The 22045-nt window shown below is 53.1% G+C and overlaps 6 protein-coding genes across 6 annotated transcripts; 4 read left to right on the top strand and 2 right to left on the bottom strand.

Moving 5' to 3' along the window:
• Positions 1-586: 586 nt before the first annotated feature.
• Positions 587-5905, top strand: BDZ99DRAFT_517608 (uncharacterized protein; the record flags this gene model as incomplete). Its single annotated transcript, XM_033725194.1, has 4 exons — positions 587-932; positions 983-1106; positions 1161-1472; positions 1543-5905. 4 exons carry the CDS (start codon positions 587-589, stop codon positions 5903-5905), a joined length of 5145 nt encoding a protein of 1714 aa, XP_033580303.1.
• A 5906-nt stretch (positions 5906-11811) lies between these two features.
• On the bottom strand, positions 11812-12279 carry BDZ99DRAFT_343658 (uncharacterized protein; the record flags this gene model as incomplete). Its single annotated transcript, XM_033714407.1, has 1 exon — positions 11812-12279. A coding segment is annotated over one exon (468 nt), but the record flags the coding sequence as incomplete, so codon positions are not given.
• Positions 12280-13952: 1673 nt separating this feature from the next.
• Positions 13953-15902, bottom strand: BDZ99DRAFT_486607 (uncharacterized protein; the record flags this gene model as incomplete). The annotated part of the gene is made up of 2 exons (XM_033722789.1): positions 13953-15600; positions 15649-15902. 2 exons carry the CDS (start codon positions 15900-15902, stop codon positions 13953-13955), a joined length of 1902 nt encoding a protein of 633 aa, XP_033580301.1.
• Positions 15903-16110: 208 nt separating this feature from the next.
• BDZ99DRAFT_460590 (Metallo-dependent phosphatase) lies at positions 16111-18100 on the top strand. The gene is made up of 5 exons (XM_033719419.1): positions 16111-16524; positions 16658-17138; positions 17190-17553; positions 17604-17669; positions 17718-18100. Exons 1-5 carry the CDS (start codon positions 16368-16370, stop codon positions 17907-17909), a joined length of 1260 nt encoding a protein of 419 aa, XP_033580300.1. The 5' UTR covers positions 16111-16367; the 3' UTR covers positions 17910-18100.
• An 856-nt stretch (positions 18101-18956) lies between these two features.
• BDZ99DRAFT_568553 (uncharacterized protein) lies at positions 18957-19578 on the top strand (the record flags this gene model as incomplete). The annotated part of the gene is made up of 1 exon (XM_033727796.1): positions 18957-19578. The coding sequence occupies exon 1, from the start codon at positions 19129-19131 to the stop codon at positions 19576-19578; it is 450 nt and encodes a 149-aa protein (XP_033580299.1). The 5' UTR covers positions 18957-19128.
• Positions 19579-19634: 56 nt separating this feature from the next.
• BDZ99DRAFT_412003 (major facilitator superfamily) lies at positions 19635-21973 on the top strand. The gene is made up of 3 exons (XM_033716639.1): positions 19635-20165; positions 20216-21295; positions 21376-21973. Exons 1-3 carry the CDS (start codon positions 19695-19697, stop codon positions 21610-21612), a joined length of 1788 nt encoding a protein of 595 aa, XP_033580298.1. The 5' UTR covers positions 19635-19694; the 3' UTR covers positions 21613-21973.
• Positions 21974-22045: the final 72 nt, after the last annotated feature.

Genomic DNA, 22045 nt, shown 5'->3' with positions numbered 1-22045 from the left:
TCCCCGGTCTCTCCCCTCGTAGTGCTCCCAGGCCATCCTTGCTGCTCCGAGCGCCCCAAGCCGCTGGCCCAGAGGGCCCCGTCCTATTCTGAGCAATATCACCTCGTCCAGATGCTGGCTAAGCGCCCTGCGCTGATTCGCACGCAAGCTACCAGGCCTCTTTCTCCTCTCTTCGCGCCTCTTCCTGCTTTTTCTTCTCTTATTCACGTCTCCAGCTGCACGTCTCGCTCCTCGTTGTACTTCCAGCACACACCCTCCCAGAGCGGGCGCATGCATACCGCCATCCAGGGCAGAAGATCCCAGTCACCTGTGTGGGGCATCGCCATACCGCCCTCCAGACGCCTGGCACCGGCAACACTGCCGCCCTGCCTTTAGCGCGCACCTTGGGGTAGGTCAATTCTCCGGATATACATAGTTCGAGTCTCTTCGTTGCTATTCCTGGCGCGCACCCCCTCTTGACACTCTTGACGAGATATGCCCCTCCTCGGGCCCCAGACTGACTGATCCAGACGTGCGCGAGATGTCGACCGGACAGCTGTCGCGGCAACGCTCGCAATCGAGAAGCTCCAAGAGATCTGACACCAGAATGAAGCCGCCAACTCCCAGCATCACACCCGGCAACGACGAGTTCGGCTTCGAGCCATGCGCAGCGACGGCCTCGTTTCTGCTGTATGCCCAGCGGAATGTCATCCTTTGCCTGCACCACGACACGCTCGCCATTGAGCGCCGTTTTACTCGCCATCGAGAGGACGTGACGTGGATTTCGGTGGACAATGTGAGCGAGAGAGGTGCTGGACGGCTCGTTGTGAGCTATGATGCCGGCAGCACGGCGATTGTGTGGGATCTATTTACCGGAGAGGAGGTTGCGCGGTTCGCCTCCTACGAGCAGATCCGGGTGGCTGCGTGGATGCGGAACGGCAATGTTGCGTTTGGTGAGTTCCCGCTTTTGCTCTAACTGACTAAAGTGCTGATTCTTGCGTAGGCAATGCCCAAGGAAACGTAATTCTGTTTGAGCCGTCGACTTCCGAGCATATTTCATCAAGGACTATTTTCGACCCAATCACTGCCCTGGCGCCCGCGGCGGACTGTAGAACGTTTGCAATTGGGTAATTAGAAGCTCTATTCGAACCACGCTGCGTGGTATGACTGACTACGGGTAGTTACTTGAACGGATCTATTCTTATCACGACCCTTCAACCGACATTTACAATTCTCCACACTCTCACAACCCCAAGAGCGCCATCGCCGCTTGTAGGATTGGCCTGGCATGGATCGTCTTCCAAGCAGAAGTCGGAGATGTTGGCGACGCAGACTTCGGATGGAGACCTGCGGGTGTGGAGCGTGCCCAAGGCGCCCCATGGGGATGCGCCCTGTGTAATAAGGATCTTGAACAAATCCGAAAGCTACAGGGAACCCGGGCCATGCTGGTTCGGTTGGTCGAAGAACGGACGCATCGTGCAATATTCTGAGGGGTAAGTTGCTCAACACTCATGCATACTCGCTCGACTTGGCGGCTCGACAATGCTGACGTTTTCGTTACAGCCAAACTTGTTCGTGGGATGTTCGCACGAAGAGGGTATCGTATGAGCCAGTGCCTACTATCGATGGAATTGTTGCCATTGCCAATTATGGGCCAACTGCAACGCTGTTCACCTTGGGCCGAAACCACACGGTTCAGCAGTACGACATCAACCCGAATGGCACCGCCGTGATGGTCGCCGATAAACAACATCCTCCTGCGAATACTCCTCCGTCTCCACCAGTGTCCTTGGAGGAGCGAAGAAGAAAGGGTGTGAACGAGACTCCAGTGACAGCGCATCCTGCAGGTAAACTAATGGTTCCAATGCTTCCCGTGTATATCGAGTCGGAGTCTAGCGAAGGGGAGGGCGTGGCAATGTCTCCTCTGCAGAAAATAGCGCAAGAGATGGATCAGCTAGAGGAAGAAAGGCGGGATCGAGTTGGTCCACTAAGTCCAGTATCCAGCAGAGGTTCGCAAAGCTCAAGATCTTCCGGCGGGTCTCGAGGCGGCGGGCCTAAATACCGCTACGACAAGCCTTCGACAGCTTCGACGAGGTCCTCTAAAGCATCCATGAGCTCCGCGGGTACAGGAACGATTTTCTCCTCGGGTTCCTCCTCTGTTCCCATGTCATCTGGGGATAGCATCTCCATTCGATCTTACTCTACCACATCCTCAAAACCTTCATACAAATCCTCGAGCCTACGAAATCAAATCATGCATAGCCCCGACGATGTTAAGAAGCCCAAATTTTTCGACCTGTTCCCGTACACAAAAGCTCGACTCAGCGACGTGAGTTTCAAGACACCGCAGTATGGCCAGCAACGTACTCCAGACGATCTGCGACAGCAGATGCTCAGTGTTGTATTTGGGTGGGACGACGATATCGAGACTCTAATTCGCGACGAGCTTGCTCGGCACGCCCCTGGCACGCCTGCTTCCGTGCTACTCTCAAAATGGCTTGGAGACCTTGGAGCCGATATGATGGCTTCTATGGTCGGATCGCAATCTATGACTTCCTCAGACTGGATGCTTTTAGCTCTTAGCTCTATGGGCCAAGATTCTCAGAAGAAGGTCGGCGAGACTTTTGTTCAACGACTGCTTGAGAAGGGCGACATCCACCCGGCGGTCGCCATTCTTCTAGGTCTGGGTGAACCGAACGAGGCGATTGAAGTCTACGTGTCTCGCAAATACTTCATGGAAGCCATTCTGCTTACCTGTCTGCTTCTACCAAATGACTGGCAGCGACAGTCGTTCCTGGTGCGCAAGTGGGGTGAGGTGGCTGTCTCGCATGGCAAACCAGAGCTTGCAGTACGCTGCTTCTCCTGCACCAGCCTCGAGTCTTCGGAGCCTTGGTTCTCCCCACGCGCCCAAGACGCGGTTTTTTCGGCACAGAAACAGGTTCTTCTAGGATCGCAGCTTAGCCCGCCACTCTCTCCTCCCGGTGGTCAAGTTCCTAGCCGCATCACGGCGAAGTTGTCGGCACTCAAATTGGTCACCAATTTCGGCGAGAAGCCCTCTCCTCAGATGCTCTCAACCACTGATGAGCAGACGCCTATGAACGTTGGAGTTACACCCATTGCCGAATCTGCCCTTAGTCCAGCTGGTGCCACAAACCAATGGCTGCGACCCAGTACTCGGGGTCTGCGAGAACCATCTTCGGCCAGGACTGCTACTCCAGGAGCATACCGACGCAAACGCCTTCCGTCCAAATCCGACGCTGACCGTTCTGAACGACAGGAGCGTGGACCAACCTCGAATCTTGCAGCGCTGGTCATCCCTGATCGCATGCCTGAGCGGAGCGCACGTGTGGACACTGCTATTCCCCAAACCGCAGTAGACACAACTGGCAGGGAGGGTCAGACGATCCCTTTCTCCCATCGCCGTGCTTCGTCCTCTAGTGCACCTCAGGATTTCACCCTTAGTGCAACCACCTACGATCCCAGGAATAGTAGCAGCAGCAACGCAAAGCAAGCAAGCGTCCCAGCTCCCTCCGATGGCGTCTTCGCTACTCTTAGGCAGCAGTCTCGTTCGAGAAATGGTTCAAGGGCTAGGAAACCGGACGGCCTTCATTTAGAAGTGCATGAGACCATTGATAGCGTCTCACATTCCGCTCTCAGTGGTACTGAGCTCAGCCCACCTTTGACTGGAGCGAGCGTAAAAAGCGCAAAGGCTCGAAGCATCGACCAATACATCAGCAGTCTGGAGGAAGCCAATTTCTATGCTCGTCAACATGCTGGTGGGAGCCGCAATGAGAACCGCACTCCGAAACCACCTCCAGAGGTTATACGCCCCGAAAGCCGCAACGCGCGAGCTCGTAGTCGGCCTCGCGATCTTTCTGAAAGTCGTGGCCGATCTGGTGTTCGATACATCCGACCCGCGAAACGCTCTCCATCTTCTCCCGTGCCAATGTCTCCCGAAGACGCTGGAATTTATCCTCGTTCCAAGAAGGAAGCCAGTACAAACACTGAAAATTTTGATGACGAGCGCTACTACAGGGTCTCTTCTCCCATTGAGTCTATAGCTGAGTCTGTAGCGAGCAGCAGGCCAAGACATCGCAGCCGTAGCAGGGCGGCTACTAAGGCTCGGTCATCTTCGAAGGCTCCTCGACGCGTAGAATCCCCAGACCGTGTGAAAGCCGGCAGTAGGGCCACAAGCAGAGCCACAAGCCGTCGTCCCGCAGAAGATCGAGGCCGGAGCAACACTCGAGGTGATGCACCTATTGCCCGATCGCCGTCTTCTCCACTTCCCATGAACTCACAAGCCTTGTTCTACCGAGACGACGATGATGGCCGTGATGACGAGCCAGTACGACCACGACAACGAAGCACAAGTCGCCGACCTCAAGAACGAGGCACCAGTGCCCGTCGTGATGCTTCCCCCGACCGCCGAATGGCCGCAAGCCGAAGAGGTACTCCTGCTCCGTCACTGAGAGGGCAAAGCCGGTCACGTCAAAACCTGCGGGAACCATCTCCTGACAGAAGCGAGAGACCTGAAAGCTACCACTCAAACAACTCTAGTGTAAGGTCGGGCAACACGGGCAGGGAACAATTAGCGCCTCAGCCTTCTCATCTCCGAATGATGTCCCGGAAGGAGCTTGCTGCCCGGGAGTTGGAGGAAAGACGCTTGTCGTTGGCTCGTCGTCCTTCGGCACCAATTATCCCTCACCCTGGTGACCTAGCTCATCGCCCAATTTTCTCAGAGCGTTCTCAGACCGATCTGGGTAACAGTCCCTCGTATCTCTCGAGCCAGGCCGACCCCATCATGCGCAGCCAGACCGCTGACCCTGAGGTGCAAAAGCGCTACTCCCCTAAGCAGATGGCTTTGCCGCCGTATGCCATTGGCCTACCAGCTACTCCAAGGGCTATGCGCCACCCTAAGTATATGCACGGCGACCCAAATAACGGCGAGGTTATTCCTGCCGTGCCAACTATTCCAGACAACCTGGGTATGTTGCAGTCGTCTGAGGAATTGCAGGCCGACGATTCTCTTGGTCCTTTGCTTCCCGCTACCGTATATGGCCAAAAAATCTCCCAGCCACCAAGGTCTGCGTCGGCACCTCCAGAGAAATTCCAGGGAAACTTCCAGAAGACTGCTCCTGTCCAACAGCAACCGCCTCCCGTACGTCGTGGCTCTCTCAATAACCGCGGTCACTCTCGAATGAACACACCGCCAGAGGTTGGTGTCAACTACAAACGAGTAAGCCCGCCGCCGTTCAGAGCCAGCATTGATGAAACGCTGCACGAGAACCAGATCGTCATCATCGAACAGGACCCTAACGCTCCGCCAATGCTTGCTGAGCTTCAGCATCTCGCTGGCCCTCCACCGCCTCCACCACCACCACTTGCATTCGGCCACAGTCCTAAGAGCAGCCTTGGGGTCATTAACATCGCCATCGACGAGAAGCCTACTGGCACGAGTCAGACGACTTCGCCACTACTTGAAACGTCTCCTCCCGTGACTACTTCTCCTCTCACCCACCGTCGTGGACGTGGAAGCGTGAGCGAGAACATCGGAGCCAAGTTCCGGTCAGTCACAGAGCGGATGCGCAGCACCAGCCGTAACAGAGTCAGATCACCGCAGTCTGATCAAGCCCACAATCCGTCTCCCTACGAGAGCATCCCGCCGCCAATCCCGTTCCCTCGCAATGCGCGTTCGCCCACTGAGCACACCGTGTCACAGTACGGCGCTATCCCTCCACCCCCACCGCCGCCAGCCCCAGGAAGTGGCGGTCAAATGATGGAGCAGGTCATCCCACCGGACGACGCGAGCATGTCGAGGCGCGAGACGCAGTCACAGTTTTACCGGAACCCAAAAGAGATCAGAGCCAACATGCCTCCGGAGCAGCTGCAACAAGGCGTGTACCAGCCCGAGGCGGGCATGATCTGAAGCATCTAATTTGCGACGCCTTTGTCCGGATACGGGTACTGCATGCTTTTGGACACGTTTGTCGAGTGAAGGCGGGCGTCTCGAGGCATGGGGCCGAAACATGTCTCGGGAAGCCAGGCACTTCCCACGCACCCATTTTTGGCAACCTACATGTTTCTTATCCCATTTTCTATGACCGGCTACATGCATTAATTGTCCTTGCATATTCTATACCTTTCCAACGCTCTGCGGTCTTGGCATCGTTTATTCTTGCATCTTTTCCCGCATCGAGATTACACCAAAATACTACTGAAACGATTCACGACGACGCATCATCCACATCCCCACATATATACAACAATCACACTTCACACCCCTCCTTCGGAAAGCCGGCAAACCACATTTTACAATCTCATCATTTCCGTGTGCTCAAATGGATTTTCTCGGTCTAGCGAGCGGCATTTTGGTTGCGATTTCCATCCGATTCTCTCTCTCTCCGGTTGATACCTTATACATACTACACCTGGCAGTATATCCCATACATCTTCACTGATACCCTTCGATGTCGGTCTCTGCTTCCACGGCTGCTGCACTGGGCGTGGGTGGGGCGTGGGAAATCCTTGTTCATTTCTCCGTCATCTCATTTTTCGGCTTGGTTCGTCCGCAGTCATTTCGTGAACATTTAGCAAGCGTTTGAAATTTTGGCATTTTTTGGCAGGATGGGAAAGGGTCCTGGAATACCTCTTTTTCTTTTATGGTGAGGGGGTGGGGAATGAGGGATGAGATGAATGAGGAAATGAGTGGGAAGGAACTAATTTTTGGGGCGGGTGGTTTGGCGCGTTGATTGGGAAAACTTCATTTCTTTGGCTGTTGAAGGAGAGTGAGGGTGGGCTACGTAGTGGGTGGAAACGGGGACGGTTACTTCTCTTGAAATGTACATTCTTGACCGAGGAAGTTGTTATATTGCATATCTGTTCTCTCATCTCCATCTCCCGAGTCTCTCGCGCGTTTCGCTTCGCATCCGTCCTTCATCATCTTTGATTGGTTACATTAGCGTGCTTGATTTGTGCTTGTTTGTTTATTTCTTACTACTACAGATCGCAGATACAGACATACTTACAAGATGGAGGAGGCTAATCCAGTGGAAGATAAGAGATGGAATTTGAGGGGTTTTGGGCTCTGGGGCTTTAGACAGGATACGCCTCGCGGCAACCTAAAACCGATTTCTTTCGAACGTTTTGGTTTGAATGAAGGGAGGATTGACGTGGTTCTATTCCTATGTTGCGAGAGGTCGGAAGGGTGCAGTTGAACGAGGATGACTTAATTCACGAACTATTCTCCCTAATATATGCAAAAGGCTCTGACTGTGACAGTGAACTCACACCCATTCCAATTCACGGTCCCCAACCCTTTACATCCCTTGTGGGTTTCTCTCGGCCTTACAGAGCCACTCAAACGCCGCCATCGCACGTGCGTCTTGAAATTAAGAGAGTCGAGCGCTCTAGCAGCGACAGAAGGCGAATTAACGATGGTTCTAATTCACGGTTCCCAATCCTTTACATCCGTTATGAGTAGCAACAGCTAACAGAATTAAACCTATCCCAATCCACAGCATTGGATCCTTGACAACATTTCAAGTAGTTTGCCGAGACTGCTTGACGCGCTGGGCGTGAAAAGGTGGCACACTCATCAAGCGCTGTCCCGAGCAGTCGTGTGTACACCTGTCTGCCATTGTTTGAAGTGCTTCAACGTGGTTCCTCATAGCCCAAGACGAAGAGCCTCTATCTCGTTGAGAGTTCTGAAATTGCATTAGAGCACCCCAAGCAGTGGCATATATATGCATAAATGCGACCATATTACTCAATATGCGGAATATTCGAAGTCCACGTCGCAGAAAAAACCTCAGAGCTCAAAAAGCTGGCGTCCGAAACGCCTCCACTAGCAAATAAAGCCTTGCTAAAATGTAAATCGGTAATAACAAGTAGTTCAAACCCATATTGATCCTCAGCACGATCAGAGGTGCATCCCAATCAACCGTGTCTAGAATAAACGGCATGATCATAGCCACAAAGAGCAAAGCAGCCATGACTATCCCACACGTAATCCAGCCAATTCTTTCTCCGTCATGTGGAAATGTGAAATCCCAAGCGATGAGGTGTAGACATCCAAACAGGACGGATCCGAATGCTATGCCGAGTAGGAGGGGCATATTGCTGACAACCTTTACCCCGAGGGCATCGTGGAAGCTGAAGCTTTGTGAAGGTCCTCCCTGTTTCCTTAAGGACCATGGTCCAGCCTTGGTGATCTCGAAATCTCGTCGGTCGTTGGAAGCTCTTCACGAACCTGAGTCGTGTAAATAGGCGTCTGAGCGTCTTGAGGCTTGCGAAAGAGTAGGAGGTAGGTGACCAGGGAAGTGGCGCAGTAAGCCAGGACCATGATCTCTAACTGCGCTAGGGGCTTTGAGTGGAACTTCCGCACAATAAGCTGAACGATAAGCCAGCCAACCTGCATAATAGCAATAAGCTTCACCAAAGCGTCACCTTTATTCTTGTCTGCAATTTCGCCCTCAGTAGCCGCGGGAAGACGTTTCAAACTCCAGATCTGCGAGCTTCCATGAGTTGATACACGTCCAGAATCCAGATATTTCCAGCGAGGGCGTAAGGATTGTACATTTCCTCCCCCCCATAAATAATTTTGCGATACACTGCGCTTTGAATCGCATGTATATGCGAAGGGTGTCGTCGCCATTCTGTAGAACTAAGCGGACCATGTTTTTCTTCTTTTTTGTTGCAGAATACTTCTAAATCTCTTAAGAATTTCGAGCAGTCGTCGCTTTTAGCCGATGGGTGACTACTGCCAGGAGGATTTCGACCGATTGTTGGGACATCCTCAGGTAGCTCCTCTAGAACAGGAAATTGAATAGCAAAACCTCCCATATTGGCCAAAAATGAATGCATCAGTGTCCACTCAACCCCATCCTGGTCCGCGGCTAAGCTCAGATATTTCGTGCAAGGCCACGCTGACATGAGCCCACTGAACGCTACTCCAAGAGCAAACTCAGGCGCTAATAAAGTCAAGAGCATTCCAAGGGCTTTGCGTCCAAAGAGGTAGGCCTGACGTTCGAGAGAATCGACCCAGTTTCGGGGCCTAGCTTGGGTCGGCACGTTGAGATGCTGTATAGACCAAGTACAAAGTAGGAGCAATGACAAACAGCTCCATACAATGTCAAGGGAGCTGCGGACATTTGGACCTTTGACGAAGCCGCTGTGTTCGGGAGGTAGGGTGCAATTAGGCTGAGAAGTATGCATGACGAGGCTGACGAAGACTTCTGTGTACACTCGTTTGCCACTGCTTGGAGGACCCCCACGGGATAACAAAATCTATGCGCGATGTCAAGTTTCGAACAGCGCAAATTAAAGTGTATCTTGAGATTCTGCCTACTTAGAAACTGGGCTACCCCTCTCAGTGGTGTTGAGAGAGCAAGATTCCGGCCGCGCAGTGATAGATCTGTGTACCTATAGTTATGGCCCAGTACTGTATGATAGATGTGTGATATAGACTTGTAGCGACGATGGTGAGAAGTGATGTTATAGGAGTGAGACTTGGATTGAGGTGATGTGAAGAGAATTAAGTAGATCTTGCTGAAGGACAAGGCGACAAGGCGACAAGGCGACAAGGCTGAGGAGTGCATACGCGCTTCCCCCCTTTCACCAATACGCCCCGTGTTTGAAGATAAGGTTATGGTGATGATCGTATGGTGTGAAATGCCCCAGCTACCTCTATCCATAACGTCCTTGTCGCGCGCTTCGCCTGTGCGAGCTGGGTATCTCATACAGCCTATGGACGCATGCTGCGATTAGTTTGTCTCGTAAATGCTGTGTAACAAAGGCTTTATAACCCTGCAAAGGCTATTCCGGCGAACTAAACTTCTCTTATCAGCTCCCAGTACCGTAATTTACCTTTGCAGTCACCTACACGCTAACCACAGAATGCTTCCACGGGCTGTAATAGAGTCTCGACGACCAGAGCCTCGAAGACTAGAGCCTCAAAGACAGATGTTTGATGGACGGATGTCGAGAAAAGTCGAGGCTGAATCTAAAGAGTGTCGAACGAGACCCCTTCATTCGTAAAAATAGGCCATACTCGCTAATTGCTTAATGGGGGCCACACATTTTGGCTTCTGACGTTGACGCCACCGACGCCACACACTACCTTTGCCCCATCAGCACTCCAACGAAGTCCGATGTAGCTTTCAGCATTTGACGATCGATAATACAAGGGAAAACGCAAAAGGACTCTGCGCTCGTGAATGGCTCTTGAATTTGTGTGGATTCAAGCATGAATGACAATTCCATGAGCTCGAGGCTGAGCAAAGAGGTAGCGAGGCACAGTGCTTAGCCCCACACCAGTCAGACAATATCGAATGTTACCATAGGATACCTTTCATGGTCCCTAGGTACTTCGCCATGCATGATTCCATGAACGTAACAGTCGCCAATGAGCCGAAACCATTCGGTATTCTTCGAACGCCGTACGATGAAGGGAGTCCGGGCCCTGTTGAACACTACAACGCGGTCACCTTCCCTCATGGTGTCAGGCCCAATGCCCATATACTTCCTGTCTTGGGTCAGGAAGAAGCATCGACCATGGCCCCCGCCAGGTGCACTCATTGTCTTGCTAACCAACTTGGCATACCGACGAGCTTCAGGTGAGAGTCTTCTCGTCTCCCCTCTTGCCAGCTGCTTCGGCTCGGCGCGGTGGTAATAGTCTCCCACCGGAATAAAGTCTCGTAACTTTTCGGATAGACTGCACAGCTCGGGAAAACCGGAGTATATGTCTTTCTGCGATTCCTTCAAGTTCGCTTCCCAGGCCGTTCGGTTCACCTCGCCGACCATGCGTGTTTCCAGTGTGAAGGTCAGGGCGTGGTCTGCTACCAACGTCCGGGCAAAGGCTCTCCAGTACGGTTCTTTTGTTTTGTCGATCTGATAGGCAGCGGGAAGGACATCCGCAAAAGGCTCTTTGGGTATCCATTCGGCGATTTGGTTGTGAATATGTTCAATATCAGGCATCCGGTTGCCGGTGGACTCACTCTTCCATTCAACTCGTCCAAAGTCGCAACCAAACAACTGTAACCCTAGTTCTCCATTAGAATACTGGGTCACTTTATTCTTCAAGCTAGCGTTTTTTCCGAAGCCAGCGGTAAAGGCGGGAATATTCAGAAAAGGAATAAACAGCGGCTGCAATGTCCAATTTGGAATCCAGGAACTCTCCCTTCTATGGCTGTTGTTTCGAGGTAATTGAAAAGCAGGGCCGCAGTGCAGGAGCTCTAGGTTATTGCCGGAACGAGAGGGAAGTACCTCCATTGCGAATTGGATCCAGAACTGTCGGTCGGAAATCTCGATCCTCTTGCCGGTTTTCTTTCGTTTCCATCCGTCGATATACAGTTTTTCGTTAAAGGTATACATGTCCGAGAGACCAGCGAGGGCCTTAATGTGGTCTTTGGGCTCAACACACTTGGATGCATGAAACTCGACCAGTAGGTCTAGAAGGGGAAATCGACGCCATATGGATTTGCGGTTGTACCAGTCTTTTAGTTCATCGATTGCTAGGATCGTTGACAGGACTACTGGATCAATATTGCCCGAGTGTTGATCGAGTAACTCTACTGCACGTATAAAGCGTTCCCACTGGAGTGGAGGAAATGGGCCGCAGTAAAGCCAGGCTTGTCGAGACGCTCCAACTTCTTGAATAACCCACCGTCGGAGAAACCACGGATGACCAGCTGTTGACGCAGAGAAGAAGCGCTCTAGAGGCTCCATACGCTCATGTCCAAAAACAGAGTATATAGAGGTGTATATAATATCAACAACGCCAGCTAGAGTAGTGTCATCGATATCGGCAGTCTTCGTTGTGGCGTCACTGAGCCTCCGGAGCACATCCATACATTTTCTGCCCTCTTCTTCTGCATCTCCAATCCAAACGAGGACTCGAAAAGCGCTTTCATAGACGTCTTGCATGATGGGGATTTGGTGGAATTTCTCGTCGGGATTGAATTGATCAATGCTTGCGCCATCAGCCCAGATCAGACGCACTTTGTCGCGTCGTCGGAATCTTTTCAAAGCAAGCGCAAGATTTGCAGTGATACTAATATGCTGACGACCTCCCAATGTTCTAGGGCTATGTTCTTCTCCTGCCGTGAAATCTGCGTCGACGATGAGCTTTTCAGGGTCTTCTGTAGTGCCCCAGGTGTATGACACTGCTTCGTATTGATCTCTAAAGTCTCGAAGATCTACGTGGATAAGCCGACAATGTAGCTCGTCATCTAGATGCTTTGATGGAGCCAGCTCGATGAGTCGTATTTCTGTTCCGTTGACTTGCAATGGTCGGTAGTCGTAGTGCTGCTCCTTCAAAAGCCCCGGGTATGGATAGGGATCCTCTTCAAAATCGGAGGCATAACCGGAATCCGAACGCAGTTCTTCGATTATCACAATTTCCTCAAGCTGGGGCGCTGGAGAGTTGGGTCGTTCCCGAAAGCTCTCAGGATAGTATCTTGCCGGCCTGGTGCGTAGATCCGGGTTACTCCGAGTATGTCTCGGCATGCGCGACATATCGTTCGAGGACGTATGCATAGACATCGACGTCTTCTAAGGCTCTTGAAGAGGCCGTCATAGAGAATGAAGGCAATCCGAGTTCAGCCTGACAAACAAGAGCCTCTTTTAATATTCGCTATCGGTCTAGCCGAGGACAACAGCAGCTGCAATCCAGCCCCTTGACGAGCGCTGCCAATGATGTTCAGCCTGCAGCACATTATCAGTCCAAGTTAGTTGCTCGATCCAATGCAAGCTATTGTGGCTGATTCTGGCCAAGCCGAAACACTTCCTCATTGACTGAAGAATCTGCGACGAGTTCGGGGGTGGCGACATTGCACTCGGCTGGCAAGGCTGAAGAGCACGAGAATGAACTGGTCTCATCACGATTTGTGACTTGACGTATTGGACGGGAAACCTGAGAAGCTGTGAGGAAGTCTTGTTGCGTTGTGAGGTCGAGAGTACTAGTACAGGGAACCTAAGGTAATCTAGCTGGGGCCAAGTGGGGGAATACGCATCACGTGATTCTTTGCCCGATTTTGTGAGTTTTGATATTTTAGGACCAAATTGCTTCCAGACATTTTCCAGACCATATCCAAACTGAACCTCTCGATTCAGGCTTCAAAACTATCTCCAGTTCTAGATACTAGGAATCCATCGGAAAACCGTTTGTGACTGTCCAGACATGGTCCTCCTCGTTCCATACTTTTTAGCACGCCAAGCACTACCCAAACGACTACAGTGCATTGCCATAGATCCTCGTACACATTCCCGCCCCTGTTCATGGGGCTGACGTACTGATAGAAACTGAGAGCAGCGGATACACACCCAATCTCCGTACACTCTGCTAACGCTATCTGGGGTAGCCCTCACAAGTTTACTAGTCGTCCAAAATGCCGAACGTCTGTCTTATTCGGAACACTGAAAATACTATGAAGCTCCCCACGCAGCGGCAAACGAGTGTACGGATATCTGTGACAAGGCATTGTAGCATAGAACAAGACAGTGTTTTCGTTTTCAAAAAACTGTTTCATTTCAACTATCCACATGCTAGGCCTACTGCCAACCCAATACTGCCGCTTGGGCTATCTCTCGAAATCCATGCTTAGTATCCATGTTCAGTGACCCATCCTCATCGTGAGGTGATACCTGTAAGATTTGATGTGCTTCTCTTGATAACATTCCTGGATTGAGCAGTGAAGTGGGCATTCAACGAGTGATCTCCGGTGAGATGTCCAAAGAAAAATCCCGTCGTAGGACGCTCGAGTGGGGAATATCCTACTGTACTTATTGAAATTTCGATAACCGGCTTTGGGCCTGGCAAAGATGATCTCGTGATAGGTATGGGGTTTTCAGGCACTCTCGATAGGGTCCATGGCGGCTCATCGTCGTCGTAGCTGTATCGTCATCGTAGAGACATGCTCACGCTATGTTGGAGTGTATCGTGTGCTATACTCTCCTTCCTTTCCAGAACAAGAAGATCAAGTCCCAGCCTCAACAGGAGCCGGAGCCGGAGCCAGCGCTAGAGTTGGCGCATCAGCTGGCGTATTCACTGCACTCGCAGTAACAGGCACACTCGTGCTCGAGTTTTGTGCCCCTTCATTCGCCACAACCGCGCCCCCTCTTCCGCCACCCCTTCCTCTTCCACCTCTACCAGCAAAGCCGCCAGCACGGCCACCACGTGCAGGCCCAGTAGGCGGGCCAGCAGGCCCAGGCGGTCGCCGAGCAGGCTTCTCCTTCCGCTCCAGCACTTGCACTGCGCCCTGCGCAATCTTGACCGGGCTGCCTGCGATGGCCTTTTGCAAGCCATTCGGATCCGCAAAATCGACGTACGCGAACCCTTTACGCTTGTCGATTTCCACCTTTTCAATGGCGCCGAATACGGCAAGGGCAGCTTCGATCAAGGGCTCCGTGATGCCTTGAGATGGGTTGGCATGCTTCAAGAAGGCTTGGCGGCCGGTAGATGTGGGGGCTGTTGTCGACGGCGTGGGGACCTGTGCAGCCTTCTGAGTTGCGGCTGGGGCGGTCGGTGGAATAGCTTTCGCGGCTGCCGGCTCAGGAGGTGTAGCACGCGAGGCAGCAGGGCCCTTTGGTGGCTGAGCAGGGCCTTTCGCGGGAGACTGTGGTGCTGTTGGTGGCTTCTTAAGTATGACAGGTGCAGGCGGCGTTTTTGGTTGCGGCTTGGATCCTTCTGCGTTCGGTTGGCTATTCTTTTCTTCCCGAGCTGCCTTATGGGCACGTCGCTCTGCACGAGTTGGCCGATTGGACTCCTTTGGGGGCTTGGGAGCAGCCGGTACTTTGGCGTTGGCTTGTTTGTCTGGAGGTGCAGTTGCACTAGCCTCCGCCTGGGTCTCTTTCACTGGTGGCGTCTCTTCCGGTTTGTTGGCAGAATCCGGCGGTGCTGCACTGCTTTCACGCTTCGTACCACGTCTGCGGGCGGGAGCTGGTCCTATACCTAAATCTCGCTGGAGTATCTTGGCTGCCGCGATCCCACTCCCACGCTCTCGTTTTCTTTCCGGGGGAGCCGATGCCGTAGGAGATGCTGTCTCAGCTACTTTAGCTGATGCCTCCTTATTCAGAACCTTGACGGCTTCTTTAGCAGCCCGCTCTGCCCTGCTCATCTTTCTGCCCTTCTCCGAGGAGGCAGCAGCATTTTCCTTCCCAGCTTTGCTGATGATCTTCTTATCCCCTGCCTTGTCGGACTTGTCGTCTCGCGACTCGCCTCGAGCGTGCTTACCAGCAAGCTTGGCCTGGGGCTTGTCCTTGTTGGCCTTCTTCTCCCTAATGTGCTCGATGAGGGGAGTTGTTGTGACTTTATCCGGTTTCTCGGAAGCTCCTTCTCCATTGGTTTCTGGCTTGGTGACGGGATTTGTGAGGCTCTCGAGAAAGTCCTTGAACTCTGGGTCCTGGTCGATGAGGCCTTGACGAGCATCATTGCGGCGTCTACCGCCTGGAGCCCGGGAGTTGGGAGCAAATTCGAGGGTAGGTGGCCCAATGAGGGCAGCGTCTCTGGCCGAGTTTGCGGCATCGTTGAAGGAGGCGTGTCGAACGAGGTCAGATAGCGCTGTGGCATTCTCTTGTGAGGTGACTTTTAGGTAAGCTCGAGAAGGTCGGGATGGTTTGGCTAGGCTGCAGGCTCGTTAGTAGGTGGCATGCTTTGGGAGAAAACAGGCTCACTCCTTGGATATCTTTCCCGCCTTGTAGAGCAGCCAGTCCACCTTGCCGGCGCCGAGCTTCCAGTCGTCTCCCAGAGCTGCCTCGAACTCGGCCTTGGTCAGTCCGGGGGGCAGTCGGCGTAGCACAAGCTTAAGACGGGGTGCGGCGGCCTTTGCTGAGGGCCCGCGGGGTGCAGCGGCGGGAGCATTCTTCTGCAGCACCGAGATTGGCAGCACGCCGTTCACGGGAGCTGGTGGAGCTGCGGGCGGACCCATGGCGGGCGTTGAGGGTGTGTATCCAGGCAGGCTGGTAGATTGGGGTGCGGTGGTGATGTATTGGAGAGTCGGGACAGAATGTTTGGAGACGCGGCGCTGCACTGGCACAGAAAGTCCCCACGGCCAAGAGCAGGAAGGCGTTGTGCTAGGCCGGGAATTGGTCGCTGCGAGCTGCGACGTGCCCATGGACGTGCCAACACCTCAGGCGCATCCCACTTCACCACCCTGTGCACTGTACCTCACCGTCATGCGCCACGCCCATTGATCAGCCCTTTACGCCTGCCCGTCCCGTTTCATTCCGCCACGCAACAGATGATATCGTAGCGGTCTGCTTCACTCACTGCGCACCCTCCGCCTCGCAGTCCCACGACAGACTCTCATTTATAATCACTCGCCGCTTTCCCAGCGATAGACTCGACATATCCACCACTACGGAATCATACCTACGTGAAACGCTCCCCCAGGATGGCAAAGGACAGCGATGTGCCGCAGCCGGGCGCGGCACGTCTCTCCAAAGGCGCGGGGCCCGACGAATGGCTTGAATCGGCGAAGCAGTGCAAGTACCTCCCAGAGGCAGACATGAAGAGGCTGTGTGAGATAGTCAAGGAGTGCTTGATGGAAGGTAATAACTCCTGGCTCCTTGGTCTCTACTTTGTCTCGAGTTGCTGTGCCGCAGGTGGGGCCAACGGCGCATTTCCGTCGATGCTGCGGTCTGAATGCTACTTCATGAGACTTGCTAACCCGTGGATGTGCAGAATCAAACATTCAGCCAGTTCGGACACCCGTCACCGTGTGTGGCGACATCCACGGCCAGTTCTACGACCTCCTCGAGCTCTTCAAAGTCGCCGGCGGCATGCCCAATGATACCCTAGCCGTCCGCCCAACAGTACCCACCAAGACCATTAGCGCAGCAGATATTGAGCCGCCCACGACCATCACGGACCCAAAGGCGAAGCGGAAAATGAAGCGCAGATTCCAGGCTGACGCCAATTACACCGCAACTAGCCCAGGCGAAGGTGACGAGGAGGGCGAGGAGGAGGAGGAGGAAGAACGAGGCCGAAGTCGCAGTGTCACGGGCAGACGGAGCACAGACGACGATTCTGACGGAGGGAGCAGACGGAACGTGTCTGGGTCGGGAGGGAATGGCCAGCAGAATTACGTATTCCTAGGAGATTTTGTGGACAGAGGATACTTCAGCTTGGAGACGTTTACGCTGTTGATGTGCTTGAAGGCGAAGTGAGTAGGGTTTGCGAGGGACGCTTTCTACAGTCATACTAAACTCGCCAGATACCCCGATCGCGTCACGCTGGTCCGCGGCAATCACGAGTCACGGCAGATTACACAAGTGTATGGATTCTACGAAGAATGCCAGACGAAATACGGGAATGCGTCGGTGTGGAAAGCATGCTGTCAAGTCTTTGATTTCCTGGCCCTGGCGGCTATCATTGACGGCAAGGTGCTCTGTGTGCACGGCGGATTAAGCCCAGAGATTAGGACGTTGGACCAGATTCGGGTTGTCGCAAGGGCACAGGAGATCCCTCACGAAGGCGCTTTCTGTGATCTTGTTTGGAGTGATCCAGAAGATGTCGACACATGGGCCGTGTCTCCTCGAGGGGCGGGGTGGCTGTTTGGCGACAAGGTGTCGTCGGAGGTGAGTTGACTGCACGCAAGAGTCGAACCGGTCAAGCTCACATGCGCTAGTTTAATCATGTCAACGGACTCTCGCTGATTGCCAGAGCACATCAACTTGTCAACGAAGGCTACAAGGTATGTCTGGCTACAGCCTATCGAGCAACCAGCACTAACCTCAGGCAGTACCACTTTAAAGACAAGGACGTCGTCACCGTGTGGTCGGCACCCAACTATTGCTACCGCTGCGGTAATGTGGCGTCTATCATGAGCCTGCAGGAGGACCTGAGCCCGAAGTTCACCATCTTCAGCGCGGTGCCTGACCACCGGCGCGCGGTGCCAGCTGGCCGGGGCACGCGGGGTGAATACTTCCTATAATGTGCATAGCATACGCAACTAGCGCTGTGAATCTTGAATGGCTGTCCATGTGGTGATAGAGGCGTTGCGGACTGTGGGTGTTGGCTTTGGAGAGCGCAGCAAGCGTGGTGGGTAGGGTACAGCATATTGAGTCTTCCGGCGCACCGTGGGTCACGACCTGTACAGTAGACTGCGTGTACGATATAATGCGGGTACATTTGGGTGCTTCTGCGATCCTTTTGCTATTGAAAATAATGATAGTGTTGTGATATGTGCGGTGTGCAATATTGGGATTCGGTTCGCGGGGCACTTAAACGCTCTTATTGCTTGGCGCCCCAACCTGTAGCGGGTCGCGGTCGGAAGGTGCATCGACCAACCGCTCCGCCCCTCCCTGCAAATGCTCGGTCAAGGGCCCAGTTCGAATCCTGCGGTGTCCGTTCCACTCGCGCTGGTAACACGCGATGCTGGTCGTACCTAAGCAATGAGATCTACTGTCGAGGGAAGCAATTCTGCAGACGCGTTCTCACCGTGGGATGGCGGCACTGGAATACTCTCGGCCGGGCTGGGATGGGTGGTGCGGGTGATGTATCAACCGACACAAAAATATTCTTTTTGTCCTTTTGTCCTTTTTTGCATCAGCGATGGTCTTGGAGCACCACAACGTCCATTCATCATTATGATACATCTATTCTAGTACTCGAAATAGATGTTCCTTAATGTTGCGACGAAATTCAAAATTCAAAACAAATTCAAAACAATTACCGACCATATTATCGTATGTCTCGAACCTCACATAGCCAACATGAACCAAGATTACGATCACATCCATCTGTGCGTCTAGCAAAACGATGCTAACTGCTCGTCTCATCGACGAGACTTCCCGAGCCTCCAACGGCTTAGCGTTGCTGACCTGGAAGTGTTTTGTACAGTACAACACTACAACAACAAGACACTCGCTAACTATAAGGAAGCATTAGGCGAGAGCATGGCGAGACGATGGCAAGCACGAGTATCCTCATAGTCATCAACACTAGATTATTCATACAGAGCAAACGTTTTTCAATGTCACTTGTTTATCCTTCAAACCGTCTTCACCAACTTCCATGCCTCTAGTATCACCCTTCAAAAGCAATCGACGCAACCCTCCAAGTCTCTAACTATCTTTGATCGCTATCCTCCCTCTTTGGGCAAGGCGCACCGCCATGGTTCGACGGTAGGTTGATGTAAATGCTGCGTCAGCATGCAGAGTGGTTACAGATGCACCGTAATTGGACACAACATCTTCAATCCCTCCCTAGCTCGAAATATGCTCGAGGGGGGAAAGATTGTGACCCCACCGCTGCTTAAAAGCCACCCTTTGTTTGCTGCTTTCTTCATTATCAATCTCAAAACTGGAGGTTCCTTGAGGCGTGACAGGACCAGAATCCTACGAACGCACAGTCCCTTTCGAAGTTCCACAGACGTCACAGCTTCGGGACGTAAAACAACTATCGAAGACATCCCGCTCTCAGCAAGGATCCGAGGCACCTTCGCCGGTCGCACGCAGCTTTCAGTCCCACCGTTCTCCACCGAGGTATTGCAGACAAATTTTCACAACGCCGGCGCCGTCGCCACGTTACGTTACAAGAATATCCTCCTAGTGGACCCCGGCGCCGCGATAGCCGTTTCCAAGCGCGCTCAGGCACGGTGACGGATTTAAATATTTTCTCGGAGCTGCGCGTCAATCTTTATAAGCTCCAGCTCCACCTTAAAACAGGTGATAGCTTTCAATTTCTACTCCAGTCCTAATCTTGGATACCAGCAAACATGTCCAACATTGTGGACAGAGACCTCGAAAAGGCCGAGCGCGACGCCAGCCCAAGCCGCTTCCCACCGCAATCGCCAGACCAGCGCGAAGCTCTCGCACGCACCGTTACCACCTCCTCGACCTCCTCATCCAGCTCCGATGGCTCGTCAGTCGCACGGGAAGAAATTGGCATGTCGAGGTTGCGGACCCAGCCAGACGATAACACGGACCTTGAGAGACACCAAACTGCGCTGAGTCGCATACAAACTGCACGGAGTCAACACAGTGCAACTGTCGGCGCAAGCCTCAAGTCGCGACAGTCGAGGAAACCGCTGCCGGAGTTTGGAGGTGGGAAACCGTTCCCACCTCCGCTGCCAGCGCAGGAGGAATATGTGGTGGAGTTTGATGGCGTGGATGATCCGTTGCATGCGCAGAATTGGCCTTTGAAGAAGAAGCTATACACGGCTGTGATGCTTGGATATACAACTCTGGTGGGTGATGCCCTAATCTGTGCAACTGGACTTTTGCTAAATCATCCCAGACTGCAGCATTCGGTAGTTCAATCTTCAGCGCCGCAACTCGAACAGTAGCAGGCAAATTTGGGGTATCCACAGAAGTCGGTGTACTAGGAGTATCGCTTTATGTTCTGGGCTTCGCAACTGGCCCTATATTATGGGCACCATTCTCTGAGCTAAAAGGACGTCGTTTACCTTTGGTCCTCGCCTCATTTGGATTCGCCATCTTTTCCGTGGCCGTGGCTGTCGCAAAAGACCTTCAGACAGTGTTGATATGCCGGTTTTGGAGCGGCTTCTTTGGTGCGTGTCCATTGACTTGCGTCGCAGCCGTCTTCTCAGACATGTTCAACAACCGCACCCGCGGCATCGCCATAACCGTTTTCTCCATGACGGTCTTTACCGGCCCGCTCTTAGCTCCCTTCATCGGCGGCTTCATCACAATGTCCCACCTCGGCTGGCGCTGGACCGAATACATCGTCTCCATCATGGGCTTCCTCGCCTTCGGCCTCAACCTTTTTTTCCTGGAAGAAACCTACCCGCCCGTCATCCTCGTCGAGAAAGCAGAGGAGCTCCGCCGGCGCACCAAGAACTGGGGCATCCACGCCAAACAAGAGGAAATCGAAGTCGACCTACGCGAGCTGGTGGAGAAGAACTTCTCGCGCCCGCTCAGGATGCTGGTAACTGAGCCCATCGTACTTCTTCTTTCTCTATACATGGCCTTTATCTACGGGCTCTTGTACCTCTTCCTCACCGCCTACCCCATCGTCTTCCAGCGCATCCACGGCATGAACCTCGGCGTTGGCGGGCTCCCTTTCTTCGGCATGATCACAGGCCAGCTGCTCGCGGGGCTCTTCATCGTCCTGCGCCAGCCCGGCTACCAGAAGAAACTCGCCGCGAACAACGACGTGCCAGTTCCCGAGTGGCGGCTGCCCGAGGTCATCATCGGCGGCGCCGCCTTCGCCATCGGGCTGTTCTGGTTCGGGTGGACGGGGTATAAAGAAGACATCCACTGGATCGTGCCGACGCTGAGCGGCATCCTGACGGGCTTCGGGCTGTTGTCGATTTTCTTGCAGGCGCTGAATTACCTCGTCGATGCCTATTTGATGGTGAGTTCCGTACCCCAAACCCCGCATCAATTCCCTGCTTGTGCTCGTTTTCAAAAGCAGCCGCTAATCTTTTTTCGTAGTTCGCTGCCTCTGCAATTGCTGCTAATACCTTCCTCCGCTCGCTCTGCGGTTGCATATTCCCCCTCTTCGCAACCTACATGTTCGATGGCATGGGCGTCGAATGGGCCGCCACGCTGCTCGGCTGCATCGCGGCCCTCTTGGTCCCCGTGCCCATCTGGTTCTACTACCGCGGCGCGAAGATTAGGGAGAAGTCGCAGTTTGCGCCCACGCCGAAGCCGATTGGGTCGGCTGAGTAGGCATGGTGTGGCTTTTTCTTTTTTTTAAGGTGGCCTTGGGTTTGGATTTGCGTGGAAAAGCTTTAATAAGGCGGATGCGATACGGCTTTGGATACCCGAGTGGAGATTTGGATGGAGGAGTAATGAGGCGATGGTGATGGTTTATACCGCTGGAGGCATGGAGCGAATAGCTTGATAGCATATGTGTAATCGCAGTCCTAACGCCAATTTGGACTTCTGCCTGAACTCGCGTTTCTGAAAATGTTAGCTGGCACTATGGATACCTATAGAGAGGCGAAGTAGGGTTCCGTAAACTTAGTTGCCGCTGTGTGGGACGATATCTTTCAAGTTAGAAAACACAAGATGAACATGTGATGCTCCTTTTTACACAAGCAAACCAGGTGGCTTGGCGAGTTTATGCAAAATGAACAATTGCATTGGGGGTGTGAAGCGG

The sequence above is a fragment of the Mytilinidion resinicola genome (genome assembly GCF_010093595.1).
Source record: "Mytilinidion resinicola strain CBS 304.34 unplaced genomic scaffold BDZ99scaffold_5, whole genome shotgun sequence".
Classification (NCBI taxonomy): Eukaryota; Fungi; Ascomycota; class Dothideomycetes; order Mytilinidiales; family Mytilinidiaceae; genus Mytilinidion; species Mytilinidion resinicola.
This window is presented reverse-complemented; position numbering and strand designations above follow the sequence as displayed.

What these genes read in the sequence shown, in the direction of transcription:
- BDZ99DRAFT_460590 (XM_033719419.1), top strand. Translation starts at nt 16,368, where the DNA reads ATGGCAAAGGACAGCGATGTGCCGCAGCCGGGCGCGGCACGTCTCTCC. An exon ending in GCGACAAGGTGTCGTCGGAG is followed by an intron (nt 17,554 to 17,603) that starts GTGAGTTGACTG and finishes CACATGCGCTAG; the next exon opens with TTTAATCATGTCAACGGACT. An exon ending in TTGTCAACGAAGGCTACAAG is followed by an intron (nt 17,670 to 17,717) that starts GTATGTCTGGCT and finishes AACCTCAGGCAG; the next exon opens with TACCACTTTAAAGACAAGGA.
- BDZ99DRAFT_412003 (XM_033716639.1), top strand. Translation starts at nt 19,695, where the DNA reads ATGTCCAACATTGTGGACAGAGACCTCGAAAAGGCCGAGCGCGACGCC. An exon ending in TGCTTGGATATACAACTCTG is followed by an intron (nt 20,166 to 20,215) that starts GTGGGTGATGCC and finishes AAATCATCCCAG; the next exon opens with ACTGCAGCATTCGGTAGTTC. An exon ending in TCGTCGATGCCTATTTGATG is followed by an intron (nt 21,296 to 21,375) that starts GTGAGTTCCGTA and finishes CTTTTTTCGTAG; the next exon opens with TTCGCTGCCTCTGCAATTGC.